This window comes from Pararge aegeria, chromosome Z, assembly GCF_905163445.1.
Source record: "Pararge aegeria chromosome Z, ilParAegt1.1, whole genome shotgun sequence".
In the NCBI taxonomy this organism is placed as follows: Eukaryota; Metazoa; Arthropoda; class Insecta; order Lepidoptera; family Nymphalidae; genus Pararge; species Pararge aegeria.
In genome coordinates this window covers 5659793-5671875 of record NC_053208.1, presented here as the reverse complement: position 1 = coordinate 5671875, position 12083 = coordinate 5659793, and the positions used below count along the sequence as shown (strand labels likewise).

The following is a 12083-nucleotide window of genomic DNA, read 5'->3' as shown; positions in this document are numbered from 1 at the left end:
ATGGTTTAATAATAACTCATTTGCATTTCATGGAGCCTAATTATTAATTTAATTGTTGTGGTCTACTTTGGTTAATACGTTGGCTAAATCGATACAGTATCTACACATTAATTATACCTACGTATTTAGTAATTTTTTTATATTTTGTACCAAGTATGTTTTGAGCATTTTATATTACATGTATTTATAATCCTACTAATATTATAAATATGTAAGTGTTGTTGTTTGATGTAGCGCCATCTAGTTATGTAAACTGTAGCGGTCTCCACATTACATAACTAGATGGCGCTACATTTGATATTTGCATGTGTTGATGTTTGATATTTGGATATTTGTTACTCAATCACGCAAATACGGCTGAACGGATTTGGATGAAATTTGGCATGCATGTAGCCTTAGACATGGAAAAGAACATAGGGTACCTTATATCCTGATTCCTTAAGGAGTTCCCGAGGGAAAATCGAAAATTGTTTACGAGCTAAGCCGCGGGCAGACAGCTTTAAAATTTGGTATGCATGTCACCTATACCATGGAAAAAGACATGTACTTTGTTACAGATATAGATAGTAGTCTGGAGTAGCACATAGGCTACATTTAATCTACAAAAAAAGAGAGTTCCCACGGAAATAAAAAAATTTTAATCCACGCGAACGAGGTCGCGGGTATCAGCTGCTAGTTAATGCCATTTTAAATACCTAATGATAAAATATATCATTACGATTTGTGTATTATGTACTATACCTACTTTATACCTACTGCACGCTGTCGCGGATGTGTGCGAACGCGTTCCCGTGGCCCAGCCACCAGGCGCGGGCGACTGGTTGGAACGCCATGGGGTTTTAGGCGTTACGAGTTCGACATAATCACCGTGCCTTCCCGTGGCGCGGTGGTATGCATGAGGATTTACCCACGAAAAAAAAAAGTTGTCTTGCTGGCCCAGTGCGGATTGGTGGAATACCAACCTACCTCATATCTATAGAAAAAACTATTTACTCATTTGGCTCCTTTGACGTTTAGTTAAGATAATGAGGAAAGTACTAGATATGAATAGGATTAGTGATGAAGTTATCACGTTCGTTAATTCAAAAATTATAGGGCTCCGATAGATGGACAAACAGATAGATAGTCAGAAAAATTTACGAACAAAGTTCGATTTTAACACAAGCTTAGTATGATCTGGATATTGTAATCCCAACGGAATCATAATTTTTGATGATTTTACTTTGTATTCAAAGGTTCAAAAATGAAACAAAATTATATTAAAGGAACGGCGAATTTCTATTACGCAGAGCCGGGTATTATATGGGAACCGGGGGCGCGTTTCACAGAAAAAGTAATAAAAAACACATGATGAAAACAAACTTCCGGATGGCTTACTTGTTGTCTAAAACCTAAAATATGAAAGGTGTCAATTCCGTTGTACATCCTACTTAATATTATAAAAGTGAAAGTGTGGATGTTTGTTACTCTATCACGCAAAAACGGCTGAACGGATTTGGATGAAATTTGGCATGCATGTTGCCTTTTACATGGAAAAGAATATAGGCTACCTTTTATCCCGATCCCATAAGAATTTCCTGAGGTAAAATTGAAAATTGTTTACGAGCCATTCCGCGCGCAGACAGCTTTGAAAATCGGTATGATTGTCACCTTTGCTAAAGAAAAGGACATTTACTTTCAATACCGGTCTATCAAATAGTTCCCGTGGTAGGGTCAAAAATTGGCGTAGACGAAGTCGCGGGCAAAAGCTAGTATTATATAAAAACTAAACCAAATGGGTTCAGGCAGGTCTATATAGTACTATACTTTGTATAAGGTTTGCTTTCCAAAAAAATAACACTATGTTTGGACTTGCCAATTTGGTTTAAGAAATATATAATGTTAAAAAGCGGTGGTAGCCTAGCTAGGTAAGGCTTTTGCTTTCTTTTTAAGGGATCGAGTTCAATCGCCAGCACGCACCTCTTATTCTTGCGAGTACCTAATGTTTTTTTTTAAAATGATGTTAGCCGTTGCCCACCTGACTGTTACTGCGCTACGCCATATTACATTTTGTGACGTCACTAGAATATTCATTAATATTGAATTGCTAAATAATATTATGATTCGCTTTAGGTATATAATTCTAATCTAAATTTTTTTTTTTTCAAATACATTAATAACCAGAACCTAATATCGTAAAATTTTATTATTGGTTAGTTATTTTGTTATCATTGTAAACGGTACATGAGCCGTATGATAAAAGAAGCATTGTTTTTTCAATCATTCATTCTATATGTAGCAATTGTAGGGAGAAACTCTGTTCGATTATATGTCAAATTTAATGAGTGAAAACTAGTTACATTCAAGTCCTAGTCTCACGTTCTTCAACATTTAATTACTCAAAATGACCTTATATTTAACGGCCGACTGGCGCAGTGGCCAGTGACCCTGCTTTCTGAGTCGAAGGCCGTGGGTTCGATTCCCACAACTGGAAAATGTTTGTGAACATAAGTGTTTTTGAGTGTCTGGGTGTTTATCTGTATATTATAAGTATTTATTCATAAAAATATTCATCAGTCATCTTAGTACCCATAACGTACTAAGATGAATGACGAATAGTATAGTAGTAGTCGTAGTATATTTATTTATTTTATTTATTTATCTATTTAACAAAAAGGCGTAGTCGGTGGCCATCAACACTTTCAATTGTGACAGTGTAACACCTACATACATGGACCGTTTAACAAATTACCCTCCTGCAATCGGGTAGAAATAAAAGTACTTCCATCATTCCTGAATACTGCACTAGCATTTATAATAGTAGTTAAAGTTCTAACCGGCTTTCGTTGATTAGCTTGGTACAGTGTAGTGGCTTCAAAACCCTTTCTACAGGGGACCTACCCGTGCCCAGCCCTGGGACATTAATAGGTGAACTATGAAATACAAACGACAAAGACGCCATCTCCTCGGAAGTTATGAATAAGCGTAGGTATATCTTGTGACAAAATAAAGACTGAACCTAAGTACTTCAAATTCAAAATTTGAAGTACTTAGGTTCTTTACACAGTAGGTTTCTTTTATGACATACCTGCATACTAAGACACCACTTTCGTAATCAGTACTGGAAAGGTGTCCTCGTTGTCTCAAGTACACAAGTAAACTTAAAGGAACGCTAATTTTGTCAAATTGGAACGCATCCCAATGCTACCAACATTAGAAAGTTTCATGGGCGCCAGTTTTGCGCGAAGCGAAGTTTACAAAAAAATATATAAAATTACCTAAGGTGAGTAAATTATAAAGCATACTTTGATTTTAATTATAGACTTTGTTTCCTTATGTGTTATGTTAATTCTTGTTTATTCTGAGCTGTAAAAAAGTTAATTTTAACGTAACTAGGAATATTTTTAATAATGTGAATTACGACTTGCTTCTTGCGTTGCTTAGGTCGAAGGTGAACGTATCATCTGAAGCCATTGACTGGTTTCAGTCGTATCTGTTTGGTCGTCAACAATGTGTCAGATTTGATGGTAAATGTTCCTCGTTTTCCCCCCTCACTGCAGGTGTTCCACAGGGTGGGGTGCTTTCACCACTTCTCTTTTCCATTTTTATTAACTCTGTCTCTTCTGTTTCCTCTTCATTTCATTTCTATGCTGACGATTTACAGATCTACTCCTCAGAAACCACTGATGGAATTTCCTCTGCTATTTGTAAACTGAATACAGACTTGGCGAATATTTGTAACTGGTGCAAATCTTAAGCTCCGTCCACACGGCGCGTTGCGTTGCGTTGCGTCGTCGCAACGCAAATATTTTGACGCATAGCCGGCCACACGGGCGCTGCAGCGTTACTATGACGCAGTCAACGTTCCGTCGGCGCAGCGGCGACGCACAGTTGCGGCAAGTATTTTGAAAAAAATTCGCAGTCAGTCTATAGCAAATCATGGATCGGAAAAGACGTCTAGCATTGCTCCTATTACTACGTCACCGCCGAAATCGACGCAAGATCACAAGACGGTACTGGATCAGTCCTTTCATTTCATTAAGAAATCGTGATGGACAGTTTTTTTTTTTAGAATATCGGGAGTTGCTATTAGACGAAAAGAAGTTTTATAATTTTTTTAGAATGAGTGTATCCAGCTTCGAATGTTTATTGAAGTCCTTAGAACCACACATACGAAAAAACTATACTAATATGAGGAATCCAGTGGAACCAGTAGAAATGCTGGGAATCACTTTAAGGTAACTATATAAATATATTTAAGTAATAAAAATATAACAGTTTTTTTGGTTTGTTTAATTAGTAATCAACTCACAAATAATCAGCAATTGTCATAATTTTAAATTTAGACATTATTTAAGAGAGATATCATCCAGTAATTACAAATTAGAAAAATCGTATTCAGTTTCTTCACTTGCTTGAGATGTTTCTGGAGATGTAATTGAATTATTAAAATCAGAAATGTATGTACTTTGAAAATTTGCTGTTTGATACCCATATGGTGGTTGGTGAGACGTTGATGGGCCACTCACATATGATGATGTTTGTCCATACCGCATTTCATCTATAATTTGTATAACTTTACTTTGGAAACGGAGAGTTTCTCGGTCGGAAAATTCTTGAATAGATGGCAATATAGCTCTGAAAAAGGACATATGGCGATTTTCCGGCTCCTTGAGAAGTTTTAGTCCTTCTCTTTCAAACTCATCCATTTGCATTGCCCTTTTGCGCGCGACTGGAACATAGCGCGGAGTGTTGTCTGTGGTAATGTCATCATTTGTAGACGTAGATTCATTGTTGATTTCTCTAGGCGAGTCTAAGCTAGATTCGGTGGCATTTTGTTCCACTTTTCTCAAAAAAAGGAGTTGATTGTATAAATGATACTTCTTCAGTTTCGTAGCGCCCGAGCCCGATTTTGATGCTTCTTTTAATTTTTTTGAATATCTGAAGTAATTATCTTTTACACTTCTCCATTTTTTTATTAAATCATTACCTGCAAAACCAATAGTAAACATGATTTAATAATTTATACATAGTGAATTTCTCGATAAAATTTAATGACATATTCAGATATCGTTAACAAACACTATGTGACCGACTCTGGAATCGTGAAAATATAACAGCTGTTACATACAAAAAGCAATACCTACTGAATCAAAATGTATGCAACAGCTGCTATTTTTTTCGCGATTCCAGAATTAATTGGTTACATAGAGAAAGTTATTTGCTATCGATGTCTGAATATGTCAGTATTTTTTTTCGGGTATCTATCTATCTCATAAATGCATATTATAATAATTATTTTCTTTTCAGATACCTAGGAAGTGGAAATTCAATAACTGATTTACATTTCAAATTCAAACGGGGAAAATCTACTATTGCATATATAATACAAAGAGTTTGTCGTGCTATATGGACCAATCTTCTTCGAGACAACATCCCTGAACTGACAACTGAAAGTTTCCAAACAATAGCGAGGGGTTTTGATGTAAAGGCAAATTTTCCTCAATGTGTTGGTGCCATCGACGGCAAACATATCCGCGTGTGTAATCCTGCAAATAGTGGCTCACTTTTTTTTAATTATAAAGCCTTTTTTTCGATTGTGTTGCTAGCTATTGTGGATTCAAATTACAAATTCGTATTTGTCGACATCGGTGCATACGGAAAAGAATGCGATTCAACCATATTACAAAATTCTAAACTGTACGAGCTAATGATTAACAACAACTTACCACTACCTCAACCCCAGCCACTCTCTGGTAGCAATATACCAACCCCGTATGTATTTGTGGGTGACGAAGCTTTTGGACTGAGCAAACATATTATGCGTCCATATGGCGGTCAAAATCTCGACTTACAACAAAAGGTTTTCAATTACCGTCTAAGCAGAGCCAGAAGATATGTCGAATGCGCTTTTGGGATTATGGCTAACAAATGGCGCATTTTTCACAGACCGATAGACGTGTCCTATGACTTCGCTACTGACATTATAAAAGCATGTTGTGTATTACACAATTTTGTCGCTGATCGAGACGGTTTTAGACAAAGAGATAAATTTGCTATAAGTGTTGATGAATTTCTCCCAATACAACCCGTACATGAAGAACAGACAGCACCGAATGTCATAAGACAGCAATATGCGACCTATTTTATGACTAGAGGAACTCTGCCTTGGCAGCTAAATAAGGTATAATTGTATTATGAGGGTTTTCAAGATTTTCTTGCACCGCCAATTCCGCGATCAGTAAAAAAATAATATTTTATACCTACTCAGCGTAGTCTAGGTTAGTTTTGAGCTAAGTAATAAAATAGTACTCACGCTAATCTAAATTCCCTAAGTTTTAAAATTTTAGAGTGTCGAGATATTAATTGAGTAGTCCACTTTCAAACCCCGTTAAGTTTATGCAGCAATTAATTGAGAAAACTAATTAAAATGTTTAGACTTAAAATTACGATATTAAGATGCATTTTTTTGTGTATTACATGAACTTAGTAGCACATCGAATTAAATTATGTTAGCAAATAAAATCACTCTTTCATAATAATCATTTAATTTGCATTTTAAAATTAAACATAGCTAGTTTTGCAAAAGATTTTTTAACATAGATAGTTTTGCAGTTGTATGCAATCAACATAGGCAGTTTTGAAATAATCAAATATAAGCTTCTATTTTCCTCTACTCTTAAGAAATTACAATTTTTATCTATTATTACACTCTTAAGTCTATTTCTTCGTGTATTATGGTTTCTTCATTATCAGTCTCTTCTATAACAGTCTCATTTGGTTCTTCTTGAAGAAAATTGTAATATTGTAAATAATCGTAAGAAGCCCAATCTTCACCGAAATGTTTTTTCAAAAGATTTCGCACATCATTTAACTTTACTGGTTTTACTGGAACTCCAACATTCATCATAACGGGCACAATATTTTCGAATGATTTGCCTCTTTTGCAAACGTTGCCATAATTTATTACCTCAGATACATAATTAGGTTCCCCTTTAATGGCAATTCTATTATTTTTATCCTTTCTTAAAAAGAATCTTTTAGAGGCATTAAATTGAAAGTGCCAAGATCCAGGTAACTTAAGTACGTTTTTAACGCTTGATTTCCAATCATAAAAATGGAAGTCGCTGCCTAGTCTGAGAACCGTACCATACTTTTTAAAAATATCAAAATATGTCTGGGGTTCCACAATGACTTCTAAAGGACGTATTTCTCTTTCGATATTTCCAAATACACGGTCGGGGGGCAAAAATGAATGCCCCACTACAGGGAATATCAGCGTAAGTTTCTTGATGTGACGTGGAGCTTTTGTTTTTAGCCAATATGCCAACATTCCCAAAACGATTGAGTTTTTATTTTGCCCCCCACAACCGTCGCAAAATAATTTAATATGACTAACAGTGTCTTCAAAATTGGTATTCATTAGCCGATGAAATACCGCCGAAGCAATCTGATTAGATCCTTTCTTTGCCTCAGTTTCCAACCACGTGTAAATAAATGTGTTTAAACAGTTTTGAGCCCCACGAGATGGCCCTTGACATACTGTTAAGTTATACGTATACAATTGTCGGCTAAAGTAGGCACTCTGGTCTGGTACTTTTGGTAAAACCAAATTCTTTTGACAGTCAAAAGAGAAAATTATTTCGTTGTCGCCTTGTGTTTTGAGGCTAGTGTAAAAGCATTTGGCCTTTAGCTTGTGAATACGAAGCTGAGCGAACGAACACAGTATATTAAATGCTGACGTTAATATTTTAAATCCTTAACCGATTGGCGCCATTGGATAAAAAATGTTTTTTTTTTAACATAACGTGGTTTGCAAGTGGACTACTCAATTTTGTACTGATCGCGGAATTGGCGGTGCAAGAAAATCTTGAAAGCCCTCTTAAATAAAAAAAACATAAATATCTGTACTGTGAACTCACCAACTTTATTTTTTCGTTCAGCTGTGAAATTCTCGTAATCAGGAAATAAAACTTTTGATATGTCTTCCCAGGCTTTTGTTTTTAAATTTTTATTTTTAAAATCTACGTTTGACTTGTCCCATATAATTTCCCTTTCCTGTATCAATGTAATCAAGTAATCTATGTCAATTTCTTCAATGGTATTCATTTTACCCTGCAAATAAAACTAATTACCCTGCAAATAAAACTAAATACAAAAACGTAAACGTAAAACGAAATGAGCTTCCGTGTATCCTCTCTGTCAACGCACAAGCAACTGAGCGCTGACGCTCCGACGTCGCACGAGTAAACCCCCTCCCGCTTCGTCTCGGGGGCTGCTGTCCGTCATGTGTGCGTTGCGACGACGCAGCGCGCCGTGTGAACACCTTGGTTATTTGTATGTAAAACAACGCAGTGGTAGCGCTGCGTCGACGCAACGCTGACGCAACGCGCCGTGTGGACTGGCTCTTACGGTCTTGCCGTAAATCCTGTTAAGTCACAAGTAATCGTCATAGGTAATCGCAATTTGCTGACTAAAATTAATAACCTTCCATCTGTTTACTTTGATGGGGTTGCTTTGCCATACTGCAATACGGTCAGAAACCTTGGGCTGACGATTGACAGTTCCTTTTCTTGGGGACCTCATGTATCTGAGGTAGGGCGGAAAATTTGTGCCACTATTGGCTATCTTAGGCGGTGGAAGAATATTCTTCCAATTAAAACTAAGATCGCTCTTGCCAATTCTATTTTGTTACCTGTCATTGACTATGGTGATGCATGTTATCTTGACTTATCGCAGGATCTCCTTAATAAGCTCGATAGGCTGCAGAACCTTTGCATCCGCTTTATCTTTGGCTTGCGAAAGTTCGACCGCATATCTCAGTTCCGCGCTGAACTAAAGTGGTTGTCGGTCGGCCAGCGGAGAGAGATGCACGCCTTGTCTCTGTTGTATCGTATCCTGTTTCTTCCTCAGACTCCGCCATATTTAAAAGAACGTTTTACCTTTTTTGATAATAACAGGCTACGTTCCTGCACCGACAGCAAACTACAGGTTCCGTACAGTCGCACGAAATATTATAGTAATTCTTTTACAGCTAATTGTGTCAGACTCTGGAATTCCCTACCTGATGACATACGTCAGGCAAAATCCTTGCCTCTTTTTAAAAGTCGTTTGAAAAACTATTTTTTATGTATGTAGCGTTATAGTATGTAGTTTATTATATTTATATGTATGAACACTATATATTTTATATAATAATTATATGTTTAGTATTAGAATTTATACCATGTATGTAGTTTAGTTTGCAATATTTTTATGTAGGTAGAAATTTTTATTGCCGCACCAACCCGTTCCTTCCAATAACTACTATCGCCAAAGGTTGTCTGGGAGAGATCGCTTTAGCGATAAGACCGCCTTTGCACACCTAAACTAGTTTTTTTTTTTTTTAATTATTTCTGTAAATGTGTTTATTTGTATTTTGTTTTTGTGTGTGCAATAAAGAATTTATTATTATTATTATTATTATTTTTTTCTTTTCTAAACATTTCAAGGTAGTTTGAAAACTTTTATCTTTTTTTTAATCTCCAGTACATGTTGTCTCGAAGTTTTGGGGCTAGTTACTGTGACAACAAACTTCAAATAGTTGTGACAACAAACTTTAAATAGTTGTGACAACCTTTTTGTTTTTTGTTTCGTGTTGTAAGCACGCCTATAAATATAACAAGACTGACGTATCGTGGTCAGACGAGCGCAGAACTAATGCAGGCGGTGAGGGCTGTGGATCCAACTAATTCCATAAGAAGTGTTGCCACATGTTTTAGTAATAACTACTAGCATGATATTAAAAAAAAATAAAAGCAATACTACTTTATTATCAGTATGCTACAGAACACAGTCCACAATCATTCGGACACGGTTAAATTTAAAAACACCTCAAATTTTACGACCATTTCCGACAGCTCCAGCTAGGAAAGCGACTTCACATCGACGCAAACGCACTAGCGCAATATTAACTGGCATCCCGATCAAGAATGCGCTAAAAGAGCAATGAAGATTGAATAAAAACTAAGGCATAAGTACCTGCGAATAAGAAAGGTCAGAAAAGGAAGCAAGTGTTTTTTTAAAGTTGATAAAGCAGTAAACCTGTTACAAAATGGGTTCATTGTGCAAAATGTGTTTACATGAGATATGTGGTAGGAAGAAACAATTGTTTTATTGCTTTCCAAATTGGTTTATTATTTTCTAATTAAGTGGCTGCAATTAACAGACATACACACATACGCACACACAGAGACGTTAAACTTGTAACCTCGTGGTTCAAATTAAATGAAACTTTCCCCCGCTTTGAAAACACCCACCCCAACCATAGCATAAAGCCGTGCGTAGCTATTATTTTTATATGTCATTTTCATAAAATAGCTTACTTGGACTTCCCTTTAAATTAAGAATCATAATTTATTCTGAAACAATACTGTTAACAATTTTAATTTATTACTGCTTTATGCGGTGGTAGTAAGGGGAAATTAATCTTACTTCCAACCCTTAAGGCTATTCGGCTTTAAGTAATCAAGAATAAAGTTTTCGGCTTGACAATAGGTATATTTTATTCTTCAAACCCTCTCGGCTGGCTATGAAGTTATTGAATGTAGATTAGGGAGCCACAAAAGTTTTTATTACATTTTCTTATAGGGCGTCCATCTTAATATAATACAAAGAAGATTTTTTTTGTGAAATGTTTCGTTTCAATTTTTTACATAAATCTTGATATTTTATTATAAATATAACACATGCGGCCCAACCCACAAAATGTGTAATCTCTAATCATTATGTAAACAAGCAGGTTTACTTTGAAGATTTGGAGGTGACGGAAATGATCTAACAACTTCCATTGTTTTAACATATTGCGATGCTCTGAATGGGCTTCTTGTTTATAGGACTTTTTGCTGTTTACAGTATCGTGTGCTATATAATATATAAGTACGTATACAAGTATTTACTTTTGTAGATTTAAAGATTTATTTATTTATTGCTTACCATAAATAAATAAATCTTTAAATCTTAAAAATTATACTTGAATTTTGGAAAAAACCGAATAGTACCATACATTTAGAAATAGCTGTCTCCTACGGTTTCACCCGCGTAAGTTATTGTCGTCTCGTATAAATTTGCCAGACGTATGTCCCGACATTTTAAGATGCTCGTTATTTCTTCATCGTCATCATATCAACCAATTAACGTCCCACTATACATACGGCACTAGTTTCCTCCCGGCATGAATACAGTTTAGGCCATAGGTCGTTTGTGGATGTGTATTTCCTCATAATTTTTTCCTTCAACGCTAAATCAAGAGATAATTAAATGACGAGTTTGTAAGTGAAGAGCCTAACCTATCCAGACACACGGAACTAGACTACACACTTAACTTACACTTCTAAGTTTACGCTGCTTACTTTTTTCTACTTGCATAGTTGTAATGTTTAGGAAATACATTTTTTGAGCATTTAATTGCAACTTCAGTACAAAATACAAATGTGTACGTACAAAATTGAGATGATTCGTTGAATATTGCACCACAATCCTTGATGCATTTATTTTATTCACGTAGTGGTACAAGAGCGGGTGTATAATTTTGCGGTAGTCGGTAAGCCGAACATTGAATTTTCGGCTTACCAACCTCATGTTAGAAAAAAATATTTGATTATTTCTATTGTGTTTTATAAGATAACCAAAGATACTGATAATTAAAATGCGGTGATAGGCTAGTGGGTAAGGCTTTGGCTTTCCTTTCGTAGTGACCGAGTTCGAACCTTGGCACCCACTAACTTTTCGGAGTTACCTATTTGGGTATTTTTTTTTAAATTTGTACAGCTTACAAGCAATTTAAATACCACTTCCTTTAAACGGTGTAGGAAAACATAGTTGGGAAACCTGCACGCTTGAGAGTTCTCCATAACGTTCTCAAAGGTGTGTGAAGTTGAACAATACGCACTTGGTCAGCGTGGTAGAACACGGCCTTCTCATTCAGAGAGGTGACCGGGGGGCCGGTAACGGATTGATGTTGATTATGATGTTTACTGATAACTAACGATGAGCCGAATTTTGGTTTCACCGAATAACCGAATATTATTCGGTTTAATCATTACCATACCAGATATTTGCCGCGT

The 12083-nt window shown here is 35.9% G+C and overlaps 3 protein-coding genes across 4 annotated transcripts in view; 1 reads left to right on the top strand and 2 right to left on the bottom strand.

Annotated features, from left to right (window-relative positions):
- LOC120636661 (dystrophin-like protein 1) overlaps nucleotides 1–12083 on the bottom strand; it is a 274699-nt gene that overhangs the window by 94069 nt on the left and 168547 nt on the right. The window lies entirely within an intron of this gene.
- On the top strand, nucleotides 3806–7214 carry LOC120636662 (protein ALP1-like). 2 transcript variants are annotated; one of them, XM_039908226.1, is made up of 3 exons: nucleotides 3806–3875; nucleotides 4101–4217; nucleotides 5290–7214. In XM_039908226.1, exons 1-3 carry the CDS (start codon nucleotides 3829–3831, stop codon nucleotides 6167–6169), a joined length of 1044 nt encoding a protein of 347 aa, XP_039764160.1. In that variant the 5' UTR covers nucleotides 3806–3828; the 3' UTR covers nucleotides 6170–7214. The 2 variants fall into 2 exon arrangements, with proteins under 2 accessions (XP_039764160.1, XP_039764159.1); XM_039908225.1 differs by lacking the exon at nucleotides 3806–3875 and having other exon boundaries at nucleotides 3903–4217.
- LOC120636663 lies at nucleotides 4253–8377 on the bottom strand. The gene is made up of 2 exons (XM_039908227.1): nucleotides 7902–8377; nucleotides 4253–4969 (listed from the first exon to the last, which is right to left on the bottom strand). The coding sequence occupies exons 1-2, from the start codon at nucleotides 8086–8088 to the stop codon at nucleotides 4356–4358; spliced, it is 801 nt and encodes a 266-aa protein (XP_039764161.1). The 5' UTR covers nucleotides 8089–8377; the 3' UTR covers nucleotides 4253–4355.